This window comes from Leuresthes tenuis, unplaced genomic scaffold (assembly GCF_036924035.1).
Source record: "Leuresthes tenuis unplaced genomic scaffold, fLeuTen1.0.hap1 SCAF_10, whole genome shotgun sequence".
Classification (NCBI taxonomy): Eukaryota; Metazoa; Chordata; class Actinopteri; order Atheriniformes; family Atherinopsidae; genus Leuresthes; species Leuresthes tenuis.
The window spans coordinates 36813006-36836166 of record NW_027325364.1 but is presented as its reverse complement, the minus strand read 5'-3'; the positions used below and the strand labels follow the sequence as shown (position 1 = coordinate 36836166).

Below are 23161 nucleotides of genomic sequence, written 5' to 3'. Positions count from 1 at the left end.
GTGCATCGATAGACTTGTTATTTTGGTTATGACGGGTGTACGATAATTTCCCTCAAAATAAGATCATTTTATGTCTCTGGTACGATAATACTACATTTCCCACCTGGCAACACTGGACAGATTACACTGAGTGGAGCGGGTGACCGGTCCAAGATGGCGGCCCCATGGCTCGTCAGCACCAATAGGCAGTAGCGGTCGATGCAGCATCTATGGTTTATATGTCTATGGTGCGAACCCCAAACGTCAGCACAAAAGTCGGAAATGAAGTGGAAGTAGCAAGTAAGGTTTGTTGACAGTTAACTTACAATGAAGCGACTATATCCAAGTGGGGCTAATAAAAGGAGAAAGCAGGAGGAAACAAAACAAACGAACGCTACACACCACAAAGTTTTTTTAATGTGTCAACAACACCGGTTGACTCTTTTTTTTTTTTTTCCCCTTGTCCAGTCCAGCTTTATGGCAGCAGAATTGTCGTCTGAATACCTTTGATGCCAAACAGATTTGCTTTGCCAAGGGAAGTTTTATAAATGTAAAGCTCCCCTTGATGCACATTTATTTATTTCTGTTTACACTATATAACATGTAATAGAACTGAACCGGACCGGGGGACAAGGAAAGAAGAAGAGGAAAGAAGAGGAAACAGAACAAAAATAGAAACAAAAACCAGACAACCAGCTGCTACACCTGTAAAAAACAAAACAGACAACAATCCATGGCCTCTGAGGGGAATCCAGCCTTAGGGCCACCAGGAGCACCTGAAAGCAGACAAGCAGAGAAAAAACAAACAAAAAACAAGCACAAGTAGCAGCAATCGCATACAACACAGCTGTGGATATAGAGGACCTGAGACGACATGATAATACATCAACTGCTTAGCGAGCATGCTACTGGACTAATGTGTGTGTGTGTGTGTTTGTGTGTGTGTGAACATGCAACACCCATGGCACAGGACCTACACTCATAACCGTGCTTAGTTATGAGTGTATAAGTGTACAGGGCCACAATCCACAGCTCCCCCAAGCAATCAGAAGCAGGCAGAGAGGGCCACAAGACCCAGGCCACCAGCAGCCCCCACGGAGCACAGAACCCAGGAAGCCCACCGCAGGGACAACCACGCATCCACCCAGAAGACTGCAGAGGAAGCCCCCGGAAAGAGTGCCCATAAGCATAAGGCAGAGGCCCCCCGGGAGCCGGGGGCAACAGCCCACGACCCCGCCAGGCCCCAGCCACCCAGACATGGGCCGTGCACCGGACCCAGGCAAAAAGTACCTGATGGCTCTGCGATACTATTTTCCAGCATGTACTTGACTTCACCAAATAACCAAACACTGAAGCATTAGCTACTATCTTTCCCTCAGCAAGTAAATGTAGTCTATGCTTCTGTATTTCGAGCCTGGCCAACTTAGTCCCCTGCCTTATCTTGTCCAAAGACAGCAACTGCTGCCCTGCAAACACCACACTCAACAATACTAACTTTAGTTATTAACAGATAACACTAACTTATTAAAAGTTGAGCTCCCACTTTTGTTACGACAGGCTCAAGAGTCTCAACAAAAACGGAGATGCGCACGCACGGATTAAAGGTTAACAAAACACATTTTATTAACTCAAATATTGGAGAAAGAATGAAAAGTGAGTGTCAGTATTAGTGGTGTGTGTAAATGTGTGGCTGCAATGGTCCATGAAGAATGTGTGTTGTCTGTGCATGTCATAAGTAAGAAATGGAAAAGAAAACAGTAAAGCAGTGGAAGCCAAAGAGAGATGAGGCATCGGGGTAGGCGGACCTAAATAGTCTCTGCACCAGCCAGGTGCACCTTGTTACCGATCATCACCTGAAAGACAAACAAACGAACACAACCAGTATGCTGTATGCCAACAAGACGGGACCCAAAGGTCCCCCCAAGGTCGTAACATATATATACATAACATACCTAGTTATTATGTAGATAAATGAACAATATAACTTGTTCAAATATATTTTAAGAAGTTCTTTCCTCTCTCTGCAATACCCTTAACGGAGAAATATATGCAGGGGTGCACATAAAATCTTTGGTCTTGTTCTCAGGGGAGAATAGGGTTGTTGCTTGGTCCTCACATTTTAAATAAATTTTTTCCTTAACCCACCTCACAGGAGGAACAAAATAGAGGGATCCATGGATAATGTGACATGTACTTTAATTTCAGCTGAAAAAAAAAGAGAAACACAACAAAATTTCTGTTTTATGAACCCTTGTAATTTTCTAATAACATGACTGTTTCAAGCTCTGAAAACTAAATGTGCCAATATCTACTTTTCTAACACCAAAAACCAAATTAAATGACAGCCTTTTTAAGCACTTACAAGAATGACTATTTTAAAGTAATGAAGGTTCTCTTATCCTACAGAATGTCATCATCACCTGACTGGGTCTGTTTTCATTGTCAGTTGCTTGAACTGCTTTCTGATACTTTCTGCTATTGGCATGGTTATCAAAAGCTGGATGACTAAAGTTTTTGGTACCTGTATAAAAGGCACTGTTTTTGTACGCCAGAGTTGGACTTTCACGACATATTCTGCACTACATCTCTGTGCGTTCATCATTCGTTTGAAGCCAGCTGACCTCCTGCAATGGTTTGCGGTTTAGATTCAGTCTGACACTTCTTTGGAGGTTGAGGAACACCAAACGCTTATGAAGCTTGCTTCTTTGACGACATTCTAAAACACTGACTCATAAGCCTATCCTGCACTACAGATTGCGTCACTATCTATCCCCAAATCTTAGGTATGCAAACACGAGTGTTACAGCGTTTCATCTGGCGCATTTTTTGTTTTGGTCGCGCATGAGCACCTGCGCACCAATTATGTGCACCTCTGATTATATGCCATTTCAGCTGTTTACTAATTACCAAAAAGTGATTTTAGCCCCTATCTTGTCATTAAAACATTGATGCTGCCATATAATTGTTCAGTTTCATGAAAGTGAGTTATTGTATATTGCACAGATTATAGGCCTTATAGTTTTTCCTATCTTGGTTTCTCTGTAGGGCTGCACGGTGGTGTGGTGGTTAGCGCCGTTGCCTCACAGCAAGAGGGTTGTGGCTGGAGGCCTTTCTGTGTGGAGTTTTCTCCCACTATCCAAAAACATCCATATCAGGTTAATTGGTGACTCTAAATTGTCCCTACATAGTGTCAATATTTCAGAGTCAACCTATAATAACCTAGATAGAGTTTTTACAACTATGTGGAGAGTAACCCAGCTCTTCTCAAACCCCAGCTGGTCGAGGCAGATGGCCACCCTTCCTGGTTCTGGTTCTGCCAGAGGTTTCTTCCTGGTTCTGGTTCTGCCAGAGGTTTGGACTGAAGACAAGTTTCGGTGCAATCTGTTGGTTTCCTTAGCTAGGATATTATTTTTGAATTGGCTCTATATGAATTAATTGGATTATGATTACAATGAATTGAATTCCAATTGGCTTGAATTGGACTATATTACTTAAGTGCCTTGAGATGACAATTGTTGTAATCTGGCGCTATATAAATAAAATTGAATTGAATTGAATTAAAAGTCAGTGTAAAGTTGTGCAGGCATGCAATGAAAAATTAAACTCCACAGAGTGATGATTAGTGGCACCAGTTTGCCCTGTATGCGGTCTGAGCTCTGCTGCACATTTCCTCCAGAGTGGTGCCGCAGTCAGGTAAGTAGCATTAATATACTGGTAACAACATTTGATAATCATATTTTCAACTTTTTTATTTGTTTTATGATGCTGAAGTTGGCGTCCAATTCACAGCTTCCGATTCAGCAGCATTCATAAGTTTAGGTTCTGTATGAAAACTACAATAGTTAGACTGCTCAAATTTGGATATAATTATTCTAAAGAGACTATAGATTCATCACTATCTTGTTTGGGATTTGTAAAACCTTTTTGTGAAAATGCAGAAAAGGGCCATTTAATTTTTTTTGTGCATTCTGATCACTCTAGACTAAGTCCTCTATGAAAACTACTATAGTTAGACTGCACGGATCTGGACATAATTATTCCAAAGAGGGTACATAGTCTTTAAAACACATGTTATGATTTGTGAAAACTTTATTTGGTCGGTGAAAATGCAAAGAGGCTATCTGGGCTTTCTCCAAAACCAGAACATGGATGAAAAATAACTACCACATGATATAAATTCTATCAAACACACTTTATGCTTTGTGAAACCTTTCTTTGTCCCAAAATTCACAGAAGTCCTCGTATCTCCATGTTGATCTTTATTTCCATGAGGATCTCCTGCCTCTCGCTACTTAAGAAAAACGAAACGTTCATGCATTTTACTTCATTACTATAACTACTTACGAGATTCTTCATCACTTGTTGACTTTCTTCTCCTGTTCTTTTATCTAGAAACAATGACTGCTGTTCTCTCACTTTTCTTCCATCTGCCCAAGGTCAGCCATTTTTCAAACTACTTCCAGAGCCTTTAGATTTGCCTGCATGAGACATACCATAGTTCGACCATTAATATGCACTGTTCTACGGTGGCCCTGAACTGCAAAACACAGCAGCAAAAGAAATATGGCAAATCAAAAAACACAACGGCAATAAAGAAAACACAACAACAAAAGAGAAAACACAACGACATTAACCAAAACAGAAAAAGTAGGTACATCATCATGTTAATCTGATGTTGGTTGGTCTATAGGCTGGGACAGTGGCACGTCTGCTACCAACGTCTGCACAAGGATGAAAGAGACCAGCAAAGATGTCTGCGTCTCAAGCTATTAAAAACCTCATCAAATTCCAAAAGGTAAAGTTTAGAAATATACTGTCCATCACCTCCATTTCATGCACACTGAGGTGATCTGATCTATTATCGAAGGTTGGTCACTAAATACTGCTTGTAACGGCAATAAAAATGTGTTGTCACTACTGAGAGGACAAAGTGCTTGACGCACAGGAGCGCATATGTAAAAACAAAAGGTCACAACGTGGCTACATAGATAATTGGCAGTATTTCTGGAGAAAATCTGGTCTGATGAGGAGAGACGACATCCATCCCACACAGTGTACTTTTCATTACGATAAAGCACAACAGTAGCACTTCAGGAATCCGAGAATAAGTGTCTTTTCATTAGTTCTGCACGATTTCACATTTTGCTATAAAATGAATTCCTTCACTCAAACCAAGTTAAAATTGCTTTGTCCTTCACATTTCATCAGGTCTAAATAGATTTAATTCCCCCCTGAGCTGTCACCTTATCGTGGCGGGGGAGTTTGCATGCCGCAATGAGTCTGGGAGCTATGTTGCCCGGGGCTTCAAGCCCCTGGTAGGGTCACCCAAGGCAAACAGATCCTAGATGAGGGACCAGACAAAGAACAGCTCAAAAGATTCCTTATGATGAATAAGAAATTTGGACCGCGTCATCCCTTGCCCAGATATGGGACACCAGGGCCTCCCCCCGGAGCCAGGCCTAGGGGTGGGGCCCGGCAGCAAGCGCCTGGTGGCCGGGCCTGTGCCCATGGGGCTCGGTCGGGCATAGCCCGAAATCATGACGTGGGTCCCCCTTCTGACGGGCTCACCACCCGTGGGAGGGGCCAAGGGGGTCGGGTGCCATGTGAGCTGGGTAGCAGCCAAAGGTGGAGGCCTTGGCGGTCTGATCCTCAGCTACTGAAGCTAGCTCTTGGGACGTGGAATGTCACCTCTCTGTTGGGGAAGGAGCCGGAGCTGGTGCGTGAGGCTGAGCGGTTCCGGCTAGATATAGTCGGACTCACCTTGACGCACGGCTTGGGCTCTGGAACCAGTCCTCTTGAGAGGGGTTGGAGTCTCTTCCACTCTGGAGTTGCCCGTGGTGAGAGGCGCAGAGCAGGTGTGGGCATACTTATTGCCCCCCAGCTGTGTACCAGTACATTGGGGTTTACCCCAGTGAACGAGAGGGTAGCCTCCCACCGCCTTCGGGTGGGGGGACGGGTCCTGACTGTTGTTTGTGCCTATGCGCCAAACAGCAGTTCAGAGTACCCACCCTTTTTGGAGTCTCTGGGGGAGGCACTGGAGAATGCTCCTACCAGAGACTCCCTCGTTCTGCTGGGGGACTTCAATGCTCACGTGGGCAATGACAGTGAGACCTGGAGGGGTGTGATTGGGAGGAACGGCCCCCCCGATCTGAATCAGAGTGGTGTTATGTTGTTGGACTTCTGTGCCAGTCATGGACTGTCCATAACGAACACCATGTTCAGGCATAAGGGTGTCCATATGTGCACTTCACCCCTTGGTGATCAACTGATCACCACCTGGTGGTGAGTTGGCTCCGCTGGTGGGGGAGGATGCCGATCAGACCTGGCAGGCCCAAACGTATTGTGAGGGTCTGCTGGGAGCGTTTGACAGAATCCCCCGTCAGAAGGAGCTTTAACTCCCACCTCCGGCAGAGCTTCAACCATATCCCGGGGGAGGTGGGGGACATTGAGTCCGAATGGGCCATGTTCCGTGACTCCATTGCCGAGGCGGCTGATCGGAGTTGTGGCCGTAAGGTGGTCGGTGCCTGTCGTGGCGGCAACCCTCGAACCTGCTGGTGGACACCAGTGGTGAGGGAAGCCGTCAAGCTGAAGAAGGAGTCCTATCGGGCCTTTTTGGCCAGTGGGACCCTGGAAGCAGCTGATAGGTACCGGCAGGCCAGGCGGGCTGCGGCTTCGGCGGTTGCTGAGGCAAAAACTCGGGCCTGGGAGGAGTTCGGTGAGACCATGGAGAACGATTTCCGGACGGCCTTGAAGAGATTCTGGTCCACCGTCTCAGGGGGGGGGAAGCGGCTCATAGTCAACACTGTGTACAGTGGGGACGGGGCTTTGCTGACCTCAACTAGGGATGTTGTGAGTCGGTTGGGGGAGTACTTCGAGGAACTCCTCAATCCTACCAACACGTGCTCGGAAGAGGCAGAGTCAGAGAGCTCGGAGACGGGGCCTCCCATTTCTGGGGCTGAGGTTGCCGAGGTGGTCAAAAAGCTCCTCGGTGGCAAGGCCCCGGGGGTGGATGAGGTCTGTCCTGAGTTTCTCAAGGCTCTGGATGTTGTAGGGCTTTCTTGGCTGACCCCCTCTTTAAAAAGGGGGACCACCATTAGCAGGAGCCCAGGAGGAAGCTCTGCACCCTACTCAGTCCCAGCCTATAACTCAGAAACCACCACAAAAACCACAGCCAGGTATCATGACACAGATATTAAATGAATACACCAGCAGCAGGGTGAACAAAGCATCAGAAAGAGGAAAGTCAATCTTTGATGCTAGTTTTAATCATGAATGTGTTATTTAGGCCTAAAAAAAGAGGGTTCCACATATTGATGCGCTTTAATTCTTAAACCTTCTTGTCTAATTTGGATGTGCATATGCCCAAACGTAAGTCTGCATTTTAAACTCATAATTATCGTATAGCTATAACTTGATATATTTTATTGTGTGAATGCGCAAATATATGCAAACCAACTGTAGTGTTATGATGATATGAGTAAGCGGCTGTCACACCGTTTTCACTTTCTTTGGTGAGGTTGTTGTCAAAGTCATAGCCTTTCATATTTTAATTCCAAATTCCCTTTCTCATCAAGTCCTTGAATGTGTAACTACCAATGCATGAAATATGTGACTGCCCACTGTGAATTTATTCTGAGAAACAGTGCTGCTTAACTGAGTGTTTATGGTGCTGCTACAACTAGGAGAAGATGTCTTTATACAAAACCAGTCACCGGTTTAGCCAGGGTTTGTGATAGATTACTCTGATGTCCCTTTTACATTCAATTTTATTCCAGGCAGTGAAAGCAGGTGAGAAGTGGTAAACACAGTTCCAACAACAGTTCTATCAGATCCAACGAGCCTACAAAAAAAAAGCAGTTCTTCGTTTATTATCCATCCATTTTCTATACCCGCTTAAGCCGTCGGTCGGGTAATAGGCTGAAGCCTATCCCAGCGGTCATCGGGCACTCTGGTCGCCAGTCCATCACAGGGGCAAACAACTACACACTGGCATTGCTAAGGAAGATTTTTAGAGACGCCAAATAATCTAACAGACAATGGGCGGAAGCCGGGGTACCCGGAGAGAGCCCACGCATACCCGGGGAGAACGTGCAGGCTCCACACAGAAGGGGCCCCAGCCGGGACTTGAGCCTTGAAGCCTGTGTGGCGACGCTGCTAACCACCACACCACCGTCCAGCCCCTTTGTTTATTGCATGTTTGGAATTTTGTAACTACGTGGCACAATGTGGACTGCATCCACCCACAAGAAGATTCAATTCAAGTTCCATTGTCAGTTAATCAAAATGTCGACTGATTATTTTCACTGAATGCGTGCTCTTTTTTGGAATTCTAATATGCTTGAAATCTCCGGAGACGGATAAGTTTTGCACCGGAACTCTGCCGACAACAGGATGGATTTTATCACATATTTTATCATATAAAGACAAAAATATAAACATGAACATAAGGCTTTAAATTTGTATCATGATTGCCAGGTAAAATTCTCGAGCGGTCACTCTGTATGTTTGCATGAAGCATTACCTCCTCCCGCTCGGGATGTTCGGTACACTAACCCAACACACTCAGGAAGTGACCGTATCAGAGGGCACATTCGAGGCAAAACAGAAATTACAGAGGCTATCAAAGAGTTCTCCAGCGGATTTTCTATATTTCCAGACGCAGTAACGAGCCCAAGCTGTTCTTCTGCGCCTTTCACCATGTCTTCTTTTACAACGGAGAGACAAACTTCGACCACTGGGTTGTTTTTTGCTGCCGTCTTGGTGTATGTTAGCTTTGTTAGCCAGGGAGAATGCCAAACAACTCCACCACCACCATCTCGTAAGTTCAGTTATTTGTTTCAAAGAATGAAAGTCTTTTTTTTAAAAACCTCCAAATGTTATTTTTTATTCTGTTGTCTTTTAACTAACATTTATATTTTTGTGGTAATAACAGAAATGGCAGTCCATAAGTAGGTCCGGTAATAGCTGTTTTGTAAATACGTCACAGCTCTGAGAGTGAATTATTCCTTCATTTTTTCTTAACGTTTGAGTTCTTACTTTTCAGCCTGCTCTTCGTACAAAAACTGTGACAGCTGCGTTCCACATGCTAAGGTAAGTTCAGAGTGAATTGGGTGCAGTCCCTACATGATAAGAACAGACCTTTGCCAGAACCCTTCTTTTTTGTTGGCTTGCTTAACAGCCTCTGCCATGCACTGTAATCACAGGCCCAGTCAAACGAGGTGCCTAATTCAGCAGTGGGTCAAATTTAACTTTTTAACTTTGATGAAAATAACTCTGCCATACTTTAAATTAAGGTCTATGGTATAGTTCTTTAATACAAATGTTACTGATTTACACTGAGCACATAGTCTCAATTACACAGTCCACAAACTTCTTTTTTTTCTTTCATTGTTATTTGGTAAATCATTAAACAAAGCTCATGGTAATTTCCTAAAGTCCATGTTGATCTAGTCATAGTTTATATTTGAATATCATGGCTGGTAATTCAGATCACCAGGTGTTTGATCCTGTTGTGTTGTATCTGCACAGTGTCTGTGGTGCCTTACCACCAACAACTGCACTGAATACCCAGTGAGCTGGTTGCTGCCTCCGGCATCGCTGTGCCAGCTGTCTCAGGCCCGCTGGGGAGTGTGTTGGCGTGAGTTGATTAGTCTTTTATTTACTTTTGATCATTTGGTCTAAGTTTCAGGGAAATTCAGAGTCAAATTGAGCCCAATTGAGGGGTTGATATGAGGAAGTTGAGAACATGGTTTGGTACAATTAGAATAGAAGGCTTCATTTTCACTTCTACATTCTCAACAGAGAGCTATACACCAAAATGAAACACAGTATAATAACTGTATGAAAATATGAAACAGCAAAAAGATATTTTTGGCACATTTAAAAAATAATTCAGTTATAATGCCTACGCTGTTTTCAGGTGGATTTTCTGATTTGGCGTCCCTTTATAAACTGAGCAAGTCAGAATTTAGGAGGAAAATGTATGCAGTGAGGACAGGTTCCCCTTCACAAACAACATCTTAGTTTGAAATGCTTTACAGAGGTTGAAGAGAATTGGTGGTGGGTTCCCAAAGTTTCCTACTAAGCAGCCAGAATGGGAACATAGCTGTAACAGTGAGCAGCTAATGGAAGATTATAGATTCTTAAAAACTGGTTGGGTTTTTATTTTTTTATTGTTTAGAAATCGGGTTGCACTAGAAATGTGTTAATAATTAGACTTACTATGTAAATATTGGGCTAGAAGCATCTGTTTTATAGATGTAAGTTTAAGCATTTTCCTTTACTGATAGCTGGCCATGTTAACACTCAATAACTACTCATTGGACAACATCCTGGTTTATAGGAGGATAGTGAATTACTCAGACTAGATGTCTTTATTCATTCAAACAGGTCTTACAGTAGTATGACCTAAGGGAATCTAAACAGGTCGTGGGGATGACAAGTATTTCAAAATAAGACGACCTGACAAACACTAAAAAGGTACGAGGCCCTGACAGATCATGCATATGAGGAAATCATATGAACAAAAAAGTTTGTGCTTACCTGATTATAGCAGCACAAGAAAAAGGTTGACGTAAATAGCAGCACTGATCACATATTCAGGATTGTTTTTCACAAAGGGGAAAATATCCTGTGTCGTAGACAAGCTGCCACCTACACGTGAAAATGAGTGTATGGTGGTAGTGTGAAGTTGAATGTTACGGGTACTGATAAAATAAATTGGATGAAAGTTTTGCAGTCTAAAATGAGCAATAAAGAGACTTAGAAATTAAACGTCCAACAACTAAGACAAAATGTAGAAGCAGTGTATGAAAAACTAAGTCCACACTTACTATTCCACAAGATATACGAGGGTAAGTAGCAGCAGTAAGTAGACTGATGATCGGTAGGTCGAGAATAGCAGAAGTTTTGTCAGTTTGCTGGTCTGGAGCATTCAGATGTGTGTTAGCACAATGTCGAGGAGGAAAGACATCAGCAATGATCTGAGAGAAGCAATTGTTGCTGATGATCAATCTGGGAAGGGATATAAGGCCATTTCCAAATTATTCCACCAGTCCATCATTCTACAGATAGAAAGATTCTTCACAAATGGAAAACATTCAAGACAGCTTTCAATCTTCCCAGTGCACGTCCCAGCAAGTTCACGCCAAGGTCAGGCCCTGCAATGCTCAGAGAAACATTGAAAAGCCCAGAGCTACATCTCAGATTCTACAGGCCTCAGTTAACATGTTAAAGGTTAAAGTTCATGACAGTACAATGAGAAAAAAGACTGAATAAGTATAGTTTGTTTGAAAGGGTTGCAGCAGAAAGCAAATAGAACATGACCATGCAGCATTATGTATGTAAAGCTATATCTGAACAAACCACAAGACTTCTAGAATAAGAGCAAAGTGGAGATGTTTGGTCATAATGCACAGCAGCATGTTTGGAAGAAACCAAACACAGCATATCAGCACAGACGCCTCATACCAGCTGTCAAGCACGGTGGTAGAACAAGCACCATCAACCTGGGCACCTTGCAGTCATTGAGTCCACCATGAACTCCTCTGTATACCAATGTATTCTAGAGTCAAATGTGAGGCCATCTGTCCCACAGCCAGGTGGTAGTCCAGCCACCACCTGACTACAATGCTGTGGTGGGACCTTAAGAGAGCTGTGCACAAACCAATGCTGCAAACCTCAATGAGCTGAAGCAGCGCTGGAAAGATGAGTGGAAAGAAGAGTGGGCCAAGATTCCTCCACAACCATGTGAGAGACTGATAACGTCAAACAGAAAACCATTACTTCAACTTATTGCTGCTAAAGGTGGTTCTACAAACTGGGGTCATGGGGTGGACTTAGTTTTTCACTCACTGCTTCTGTGTTTTGTCAATAAAACATGACTTATGTTGTTTTTTCCCCTTCTTTTTAACCTAATTTTAATACCTAGTAAAGACCAGCTGATTTTATTTTTATTTTTTAAAAAGATAAAAGCTGAGAACTGAAGGACAATGTACTCCCCCCCCCCTTGTTCCTTGTATACCCTCTTTTTGCCTGTTAAGTTAAACTTCAAAATAGTCACACTTGGTTCCATGAGTGTGTAAATGTTAACTTACATCTAAATTAGCTTTGAATTACAGTCAAAGTCTCCACCTGATAAAGATCCTTTTATATTTTAGTTACATTTCACCTGAAACAGCAGTGGACTTTGTAGTTTCGTTTCAGTGACATGTAGTGCCAGAGAGAAATCAGTAGGTGGTGCCACTACCACACATGTTGAGTTTGCTAACTTCAGTCTTCAAGGAGTATTCATCACGTGACCTCCTGACAACATATCCTCCTCTTGAGAAGAACATAAGTGATGAATGAATGAATATTGATAATGCATCTCTTCATGTGAAACAGTGAACTTTGAAGCCCTGATCATTGCCCTGGCTGTGATTGGTGGAACCATCTTCATCAGTATTATTGTCTGCTGTTGCTGCTGCTGCTGCTGCTGCAAGAAGCATCGCTCACGGTAAGATTACGTGTAGTGCGAGTTTCAATAGAGTATGTATGTAACCAAAAAGCATTTAGTGTTTATGTAAACATACAGGTTATGCTAATGAACCTCATTCATCTGCCACACCGGGGTTTATCAAAACCTCCACAAACTGATTAAGTTTAATAGCAATCGAGTACAACCAGCTTCCTGTTAGAGTAATAGAAGCAGTCCAAAGAACACCTGAACATGTTCTGTTGAAATGGATTGCATTACTTTTACTTCTGCATTACAGAAACATTTATAAAGAAAGTTCTGAATTTTCATTGAACCTGAAGTCTTTGACCTGACACCATGGGGCTAAGAGTTCAATTTAGAACCAGCTTTGAAATTTTCAATGCATTACACAAAGTAGTTTGTAGCTTACTGTGAGGACACCATTTGATTTCACACCATCATTTTCTCAGCTCTGATCTGTACAATGTAACATTTATGTTACATGTAAATGTTTCATATATGGACATCTCAGGCGTGATTTACACTATTTTATGCTTGTGATGGAAACATCAGTTGTTAATATCAGTTCACAAAATGGCTGGGCAAGTGATGAAGCAATAATTTACACCACACAGAAAGTCCAGGCGTAGTGTTTAGTCAGATAGAACATCGAAATATACTCAAATAACTCCGCATGAGGGCTAAGTTCCTGAACTTTTTGACCCATCAAACCAGGAATGTGCAGTCAATAAACTCAGGCAACCAAAAATTCTGGCCACATTCAGTCTTGCACTTTTCTGTCTGGGATTTTATCACACCAGTGTGTGTGTGTAGTGCTCCAATTCACTGTGCAAAATGAAATGAAAATGTCATGTCAGTCAATTAACTGAATGTTGACATGTCACTTGACAGTCTCGTGGACAGCCCTGACTCATTCATGTCGATCTTTTGGCTGTAAAAACTGGAGCAAACAGCATTCCTGAAGCTACACACTCTCTAACATAAGCATCCACTATGTCTGCACATTCCCTTCCCAAATTTTAACTGAAGTAGAGGTTATTTGTTTTTTCACCTGTTGGTACTAGAGTTGTCACGATACCAAAATAAGTAACCACGATACTATACCAGACAAAGTATCACGGTTCCGGGTGTTATCGCGATACTGCGGCCTCTTTTATTATTATTATTTTTATTGAACTGCAATGTATTTGTACAAGTTATAAATACTTATTAATTACGTATGTTGTTATGTGCATGATAAACATAATACTAATATAAATAATTGACTTAGGATAACAAATCCTTTTTTAAAAAATCTATTTGACAATAATGCTTCTTCTCCAACATAATAAAACATAGAAGACAAAATACAATAAACAGGAACTGATTCCCTGTGAAAACTATATTTTTATGTATTTTCTAGGTGCTTTAACATATTTTAACTCTTCATTCTTCAGCCTGTACACGGAGCATATAGCCTAATATTAGCCAATTAGAAAATAAACAGGAAATACTAACCTGGTATTCGACATATAAATCTGGGTGACGACACTGCAGGTGTTTTATGAGGTTGGATGTGTTGCCTCCTTTGGCTCCTATAGCTGGTGGCAGCGCCTGCATAGTAACGGCCATCGTCATTTGCCCTACTGTCTGTGCCTTGTTTACACCCAGAATAGTTCCAAATGTGGCTTTTGGGGTTTGTTTTTAGTGGTGCCACTAGCACCCTGCGGCAGACTCGCTGCTCGGGCCCAGTGCTTCTGCCATGGTGTGTGTGTGTGTTGTCTCATGTTTGTGACCGCTGTGCGCGCGTCTGGGCGAGACAGAACTTTAGTTTTGAGCCTATCATATCTCGGAGGCCAACAGTAACAGGCAAACAGCCAATCATTCAGCAGCTGTGTAGTTGGGTTGCAGTGGTTGCCGTGTGGGTTTGTTTACAAGGGAGTAGCAAGCGGTGAGAAGCCGGGAGGAGAGTCGAGGCGGCCGCTGTGTAGTGGAAACTGGCACCGTTAGTATAGTAATCCATGGTAGGACTGTCGTGTAGAATTTCGAGTATAGTAGGAACCGTAGTGATTTGGCACCGCGGGGTACCGTGGGTATCGGTAATCTTTTAATGGTATTATGAAAGATAAAACACAGCAGAAACTCAGTATTTTGCAGATACTATTCATGAGTCAGATATAAGTCACCATCCAGAGGATACAGAATTTAAATCATTGTATCTGCGGAGTTGTTTAGCTTTTGAATCCTCAAGCAAATGTGGATGTCTGTAGGCCAATGTAATTAGTTCCATCCAGATGAGTGTGTTTTGTTGAGCTTTTGTTGATACTCCAGTCATGTCTTCTTTCATTTTAAGGCCTGACAGAGATGAGGAGAGATTTGCTAGGAGGAGAGAGGAGCTCAAACGGCATGCTGAAGAACGGTAAGAACTTCACTGCAGGTCTCAGTAAAGACACACTGGAGTTGTCAGGAGGAAATCTTAACTGTTGATTTAAATATCAGGTTGACATTGTAGTTTGTTTTTCTACATTACACACAAAATTAAATCAATAATTAGTTGTTGCTACCCTTCTGGGATTTGTCTGAACTCAATTCAGTTACAGATACCCTGAATATATCAGGACCAATCCAGGCCTGTTTTTTAAGGTGTGAATATTGATCAAGATTTGAGTCCATTCATTTCTTCTCTATACTCTCTGTTTCCCCCACTGCTTGCTGGTTTTATGGAACAATCAGTGTTAGACTACACATTCCAGGATTTTATTGTACCTACAGTGATGAAAATAGACTTTCTAAGCAGGAGAAAAATGCTGTCTTTACGGTCATCTGTGTGCTGTCCACTGTGTGAGAGGGCAGAAACTGCAGAACGAGGCAAAATGATGTGGTGAATGTTTGGCTTACTATTTAGGTCAGGTTAATTAAGTCAACATTATAATAAGCCGTGTTGATCGTGATGTCTGGTACAGAAAGATTAATGGAAATTTCTACATGTTAGTGATGTCCAAATCAGTGTGCAAATGTTTCAAGAGACATTCAATTTTAACATGATGGCTGCGCATAAGGATGCAGGGGCTCTGAACTCTGGGTTTCAGTTTATAGTTTTCATAATGACATGAGTGTGTTTGTGTGTACGAGTGTGTTTGAGTGAGATAAAACACATCTACAGGTGGAATTCTTGTATTGTGTGGACATTACAACTGATTACCAGCTCAACAACATTCCGCTGGACATAGTGAGATCGCTGGGCACACTCTGGGTTGTTGTTGGGCCTAAGAGACGCCGGAGGCAACGCAGAAGCAGGGCTGCAGGGGCAGAAGCAGGGCTACAGGGGCAGCTAAGGAAACAGCCCTCCAAACCCCAGCTACCAAGCATCTTCCTCACAAATGCCAGGGCCATTGTCCACAAACCTGAGCAACTGGAGTTACTGATGGCAAACAACTGAAAAATCCAGACTACAGTGTAATGATTATCACGGAAACCTGGCTACACCAGCCCGTCTCGTACACCACCATTAACAAACAAATGCAGGCTCATCCAGAGGTAGCTTTCGTTGTTGCTGGGGACTTTAACCATGCTTGCCTTAAGACTGTGCTCCCTAACTTTGTACAGTACTTATAGTGCTCCACCAGAGGGAAGAACACGTTAGACCATGTTTATTCCAACCTGAAGCAAGCCTACAGAGCAGTACCCCTCCCTCACCTGGGCATGTCAGACCATCTCTCACTGCACCTGGTCCCTGCATACACCCCCCTCAAAAAGAAATCCAGACCTGTCATGAAGAACATTCAAATCTGGCCTGAAGGAGCACTCTCCCAGCTTCAAGATTACTTTGAGCACACTGCCTGGAGCATATTTGAACATCTTGACGTACAGGAGCATGGATGTCTGGACACTCCTTAGAACCAGGAATTCTGCCTTCAAGTCAGGTGACAGAGAACAGTACAGTGTGGTGAGGGCAGAGCAGCAAAGACGAAAGACGAAAGTGGAGGACCATCTCGCCAACAACAATGCCGCAGCTGGTGTGGCAGGGGCTATAGCACATCACCAACTACAAAGGCTCAGCACCCATCGCTACCATCACTGATACATCACTGGCTGAGGAATTAAATAATTTATTTTCCCGCCACGGGGCAGAGTCTCCACACACAGCTGTACGGCCACCACAGACCTCCAGTCACAGCACACTGACATTCCAGGAACACCAGGTCAGGCAGGTGCTGAAGACTGTGAACACCAGGAAAGCAGCCAGACCAGATTGGGGTACTTGGAAAAGTACTATGTGCCTGTGCTGACCAACTAGTGGGAGTCCTAAGCAGGCTGTTCAACCTGTCTCAGGCTACCATCACCCAGGGCCTGAAATCAGCTGTCCCAAGACTCCTACCCTAAAGTGTCCCAATGACTACACCTCTTATGAGCCGCCTTAACATTGGTTGTCATGAAATGCTTTGAGAGGCTCACCCTGCAGCACATCAAGGCCTGTCTGCCCTCAAATCTGGACCCACAACACTTCACCTACAGAGCTAACGGGTCAACGGAGGACGCCATCACTACAGCTCTTCACACACCACCTTGAGCAGCCAGGGTGTCAGCTGTGTTAGTGAGCACTTCTCCTTTGCCGAGAAGATCCATCCAGAGAGTATTTTTTCTGGTTCAATTATGGTGGGGCTAACCCATACAGCGGTGGGGCTCAAATCAATGCGAAAATATATTCAATAAAACAACACCCTCCCCTGAATTGAAAAGTTTGGGCCTGTCAGTATTTTCAACAGGATGAACAGGTGGATTTCTGGTGTGATAGCAACGATAGCAACTCCTATTTAAGTTTTCTGTGGTTTCACCTGCTTGATCATCTGCTTGGTTGAAGTTGGTTTGTGGTTTAAAAAAAACAGATGCTTCATCCAATCACCTGCAAAGGATCGATATATGTTCTAAGTGCTTGCTCTGTTCAACAAAAGGCTCTCTGGATGGTTTTGTGAAACAAATCATCTGGCAAGTCAGGTTAAGTCTTTGCTCTGAATTATCAGTCTGTTTGGACCCTCCATCACACAATTGAGACTTGTGAAACTCAGCTTTGCACTTTGGTCATTACAGCACAGATATTTGAATTTTTTCCCTGTTCAGCAGATGTGTTTACACCTCTTGGTTAATTTAGTATAAAAACCAAAAGGAACTTTAACACGATTCTGATATTTTAACCCTTTACCTTGGCAAAGTGAATCAAACTATAAGACTAAAGGTTGTCCCTTTAATAACAATATTTTTTATTTCTTTGTGTTTCAGGAAGGTGGAGAGAAAGGTGCGACATGATGAGATCCGCAGGAAGTATGGTGTGTTTAACCCTGATCTTTGTTCTATTATCAAATAGTCTAGTTGAGAAGTAATCATGGAGACTGATGCTATTTCTCCATGTGATCTAAGCACCTTCTATGCTTGAGATGATGAGTTAATGTAGAACAGCACGGAATGTAAACTGCACAGCTGCTCATTCAGACAAAAGACAATAGTTTGTCCTTGAACTAGCTCCACTCCACTCCACTCCACAACCCACGCGTCATGTTGTGCACGTCTTTATGGAGCAATGTGTTAATCAGTTTGTACAGGAGAAACATTTTTCTCCCTTCATTAGTGTACCATTCAACATGGCTGTAAACCTTAACTCTTAAACTCTGAAAACAAAAGGATATGATCGCAATCTTTGATCAAATACATTAGAATTATTCTACAAGATCCATAGCAAGTTAGCTAAAAGTGTGATGTGATGAATAAACCAACCCAGACAAACAGCTGACTGAGCTGATGTGAGTGACATTTTCCATTTGAAAAGAGATGATATACAGACATTTATGTAACATTATGACCACCTGCCTAATAAAGAGTGTGCTCTCCTCATTCTGCCATATGAACTCAAGGAGTGGTCAAAGAACATCTGAAGGTGTCCGGAGTGTCTTGTACCAGGAACTTAGAAAAGGATCCTTTTGGGGGCCCTGTTGGTTGGGCTTTCTTCCCACGGATGCTATCAGATCCCATCAAATTGGTATCTGGAGAGTTTTTTGGACAGGGGAACACCTCAGGCTCTTTGACTTGCTTTGTAGCCCTTCCTAAGCTATTTTTGTCGGGCTCAGTGCTTTCCCTCTGCAGAAAGCTGCTCATTAGCAGAGTGGTGTTGCCATACTGTATGACTGTGGGGGTGATTGGTCTGCAGAAATGTTTAGGTAGGTGTCAAAGTCAAATCCATTTGAGTCCCAGGATGCAGGTTTTCCCAGCAGAACATTGCATTGGATCAAGATGAGAAGTGTTGCTTAAGGGCCCAGGGCATCTTTTTCACGCTGTCGAGCTGAATATAATTTTTCGTGCGGAGTGAGTCATCTCACTTCCTACCTATCTCTGTTTAGAGATGCATGGTGTTACTGTAAATAATAGCGGGAGATGACCCGTATAAACATAGTGAAATGGCTGCGGCTGAATTATCGTCCTCTCGTCCAAAAGTGTCCAGGGTCTGGGAGCCTTTCACCCTCGACAACCTAAAAAAAGATTACCTGCTAGTTTTGTAAAGCCGACCCCACGTATTACGGAAGCATGTCTGTCATGCATGAACATTTGAAGATGAAGCAGGTTGGAGCTCTGAGAGACGCGGTCTCACCATGGAATTTAGATATTTAGCTTGTTAGCGTAGCCTGCTAGCTAAATAAATGGAGTTGTCTTGGATTTTAACATTAAAGTGTAACATTAAAAATGTTTTATTCAACTTCACAGTCCTAAGTTACAACCAGGCTGTATTATTTTTCACTTGTTCACTTTTTGGTATTGATTTCACTGTTGGTGCATTACAGCCGCACTCTTCTTAGCATTTTCAGTTAATGTTAAAAGTCAAGATATATTATTATATTATTATATATTGAATGTATCCTTTTTCAGTTTTGGATTGTTTTAATTAGCAATTAACCGATTAATCGTTTCAATAATTGTGACTAGTCGACTATCAAAATAGTCGTTAGTTGCAGCCCTATTGCGTTACCTTTTCTTTGTTATGAAATAGTGTGCTTCAATGGACACTCTTGGGAATTAATGTTGGCTTTCAGGCTCTCGTGTATCTTATCTGTCCCGTATCTTCTTCCACGTACTCTTACAGAAGTTCTACCAATCTCCATAATTTCAGTTATGGGAGTTGACGTGGTCCTTATGCTGTTTCAGTGCAGCGTCGAACAGGTGCCTGTACAGACGCACTTCCTCGCTGAGCCTGTTTTTGAATTGGTCCATCTGGTTTGTCGTTCTCTGCATGCGCCAAGTTACAGAATTTGGCTGGTGCACGACCACTCGCCGTGCCACCTTTTCATGGCGCGCACCATGTGGAAATAAGTCATTTTGAAGTCATGCGCCGTGAGCGACGCATCAACTATAAAACAAGCTACTTGACCTGTTCCTGGTTTTGATGTTATGGCTGATTGGTGTTAACCACTGGTGCTGATTTAGTGCTCTTGTTTGTGTGAAGTGGTTAGAAAATGAAAAACTTTGTTGCGCTATAACTTTCTTGTATATGTGCTTCTGAACTTTGACAGCAATAGAGGTAGTCTGTTTATACTCTTAATGCTAATCTATTCTAACGAGGGGCCAGTCCAGGCATTTGTTTGTTATACTCCTGCCAACTGTGGAAAACCACTCGGTCTGTGCAATCTGTTTAATTTCAAAGACCTGTATTGGTTCAACATCTTCAACAATAATAGTAATAGTAATAATAGGCCTCTTTTTTTCCTCAGTCATAACTTTGCAGTAAAAAAGCAATTCTTGACTGCTGGAGATATAATTCTGAATTGAATCATGACATAAAGAATCAGCCTCAAAGGGCAGCTCTGTCAGAATGGTGATTAACTCCAGTTTTCTCAGGCCACTCTTTGGAAGAAGGTAAATGTATATTCACCAAATTGCTCAGCTATTTCCTGTTCCTCAGTTTGACTGAATCTTAATGACAGTCAATCTCCATGCTAACATCCAATCCTCAGCTTTTGGATGAGTACTTGACTCCAACTTGTTCACTTTGTACATCACCGATGTATAATAGTTTGAAAATTCTCATATTTCCCCCGTTTTTGTAAGTATTATAGCCCAGCTGTCAACAACTTTATGATCTGGTTTTGGGGTTATATTTGACTCTTTATTTAACATGCACTTATAGTTCCATGTAAACAACTATGATACGACACCATGCTGATATTTGTTAAACATTGTTAAACTAAGCTGTGTCATGTCTTGTGTGATAAACTAAATGTGTCACACAATCTGTTTTTTTTTAAGTCTATTCAGCCTTTAAAAACAGTTATATATTGTCTTCTGTTGCTCAGAATTGGATAAGTAATCTTTGCTTTCTTGGGCAGAAACAGAAAGTATATATGATAGATAGGTAGAAATTTGATAGAGTATATGTGAATGCTCCGTGCAAAATAAGTGTTTTTAAGGTTATCTAGAATTCACATAAGGCATAAACAAATAGTTACTCGGATGAAGTGGATTATGAAAACAGCAACCATTATTGCTCACAACAGAACCTTCTGAAAGCGACATACGAACCGTTACATACGAGCTCAAGTGCAAGAAACTCACAGCTGAAACCTTGTGTTATTGTCAAGGATTGTGAGGATTGATTCCAGTAATTCCATAATGAAGTGACAGTTAAGATTTTCATGACATGTAGAATTTTTCAGTTCATTTCATGATTTGTGTGTTCTTGGACTAATGACGTCTACATAGAAGAATACCTGCCTGAGAAATGAGTTAGAAAAGTGGGAATATTAGCAGAACGTGACTCACCATGAAATCCTATCCCTGTCTCTTACAGGTCTGATTGGGGACTCGGACCACCCATACAGCAAGTTTGAGAACGAGTAAAGCAGCTGTGATGGATGTCTTGTGGCTCTTCAATTGTCTTTACTTTCAGCTTGGAATGAGGCCTTTCCTCTCACTCAAACAACTAATAATCATACAAATTCCGCAGAGAGCAGCTATTCAGTGATCAAGTTCAGTCAAAAATATCCATCTTGGACTTGTTCAACAATAACAAACCAGACTGAGTTAATTCTGATTTTATGAAAAGTTCAATTCTGTGTTTTAGTGACGGATGCTGAAGTTTGTTTTTAAACTTTATGCAACTTTTTTGTGTTCTGAAACATAATTTCTAGTCATCCTTTTTAGATATTCCATTTTCATATCAGTCTTTGCAGTTTGTACATAAAGTATTGATTGAATTACATGATTGTGATTGTAACAATGTCCTCCTACACATGAATAAAACTTATGTAATAAAAATGTGTAAAAATTTTATGTGTTGATTTGAAAACTATTGGGTTTAAGCAGGTAGAACTTATTAGTGCAGGAAGTAAGAGGAGGCAAAGCTGCTGAATGTAAGCTGCAGCAGTATCAGTGGAAAACGACAGCAGCGCCTCGAGGAAACAACCCAAGTGTCTTGACAGCAACTCCCTCATATTTACCTACCAATGACCACACTTGTCTTAGTGATAGGCAAAGTAAGGCAGGTTTATTTATATTACACGCTTCGTGTGCAACACAATTCAAATGCTCTACATAAAACAAAAGCATTAAGTAGGGTGCAGAAGAATCGTTAAAAGTATATTAAAACAAACTTAAAACGAGTAAAATAGAATAAGACAGATAAAACGCAACAAATAAAAGATAAAGTGTGAGGAATTCATTGTTTCAATGGTTTTTTTACTTTGATTTAAAACAGCTGAAAGTTTTAGCAGACCTGCAGTTTTCTGCGAGTTTGTTCCACATGTGAGGAGCATAAAAACTAAACGCTGCCTCTCCATATTTAGTTCTGACGAACAGAAAGTACACTTGGTTCTGATGACCTGGTTGGTTCATAGCGAACCAGAAGATCCTGAATGTATTTTATCCTTAAACCATTCAGTGTTTTGTAGACAAACAGCAGTATTTTGAAGTAAATTATTTGACAGACATGAACCCAGTGTAAAGATCTGAGGACTGGAGACATATGATCCACTTTCTTGGTCTTAGTGAGGACTCAAAGAGCAGCGTTCCAGACTAACTGCAGCTGTCTGATGGACTTTTTAGGGAGACCTGTAAGGACAGCAATCGTCTAGTCTACTAGACAATCGTCTAGTTTACTAAAGATAAATGCATGGATAAGTTTTTCTAAATCCTGCTGAGACATCAGTCCTTTAAATCCCCAACATTCGTTCTTTATGTGATAATTGGCTGACTTCAGAACTGTCTTAATTTGACTGCTAAAATTCATTCAGGTCCGAGCCGAGTCCATGACTACTCCCAGATTTCTGGCTTGGTTGTTGGTTTAAAACATTACTGTGTCATGTTTTCAGTTATGTTTTGTCTTGTTTTCAGGTCTTGGTTCATTCTTGTTATGTTTCTTCCCCTGTCACGGTAAGTTTCACTCACGTCACCTGTTTCTGTTTCACAGCTGCACGTCATCACTAATCACCTCCCCACAGTACTTAGTTTCCAGGTTCACTCATGTCATTGCAGATTCCTCACCTTACCTTTCATGCCACGTTTTTCCACAGTCTTGTCAGGTCAGGTTTTTGCCTCTTGTTTATTCATAGTCTTGTCTTGTTTATTGATTCCTAGTCTTGTTTATTTATTGTTAGCCCGGTCTTGTTTTATTTTTCTTAGCACAGTTAAGATTTTTGATAACCGGCTCAGCCGCGTCCTTTGTTCTGTGCTTTTTTATGTCTTGGAATA

At 42.1% G+C, this 23161-nt stretch overlaps 1 protein-coding gene across 1 annotated transcript; it reads left to right on the top strand.

The window, feature by feature from the left end:
• Window positions 1-8518: 8518 nt before the first annotated feature.
• Window positions 8519-21730, top strand: LOC140316945 (pituitary tumor-transforming gene 1 protein-interacting protein). Its single transcript, XM_072395033.1, has 7 exons — window positions 8519-8797; window positions 9023-9069; window positions 9508-9616; window positions 12364-12475; window positions 14790-14855; window positions 17714-17760; window positions 21264-21730. Exons 1-7 carry the CDS (start codon window positions 8677-8679, stop codon window positions 21311-21313), a joined length of 552 nt encoding a protein of 183 aa, XP_072251134.1. The 5' UTR covers window positions 8519-8676; the 3' UTR covers window positions 21314-21730.
• Window positions 21731-23161: the final 1431 nt, after the last annotated feature.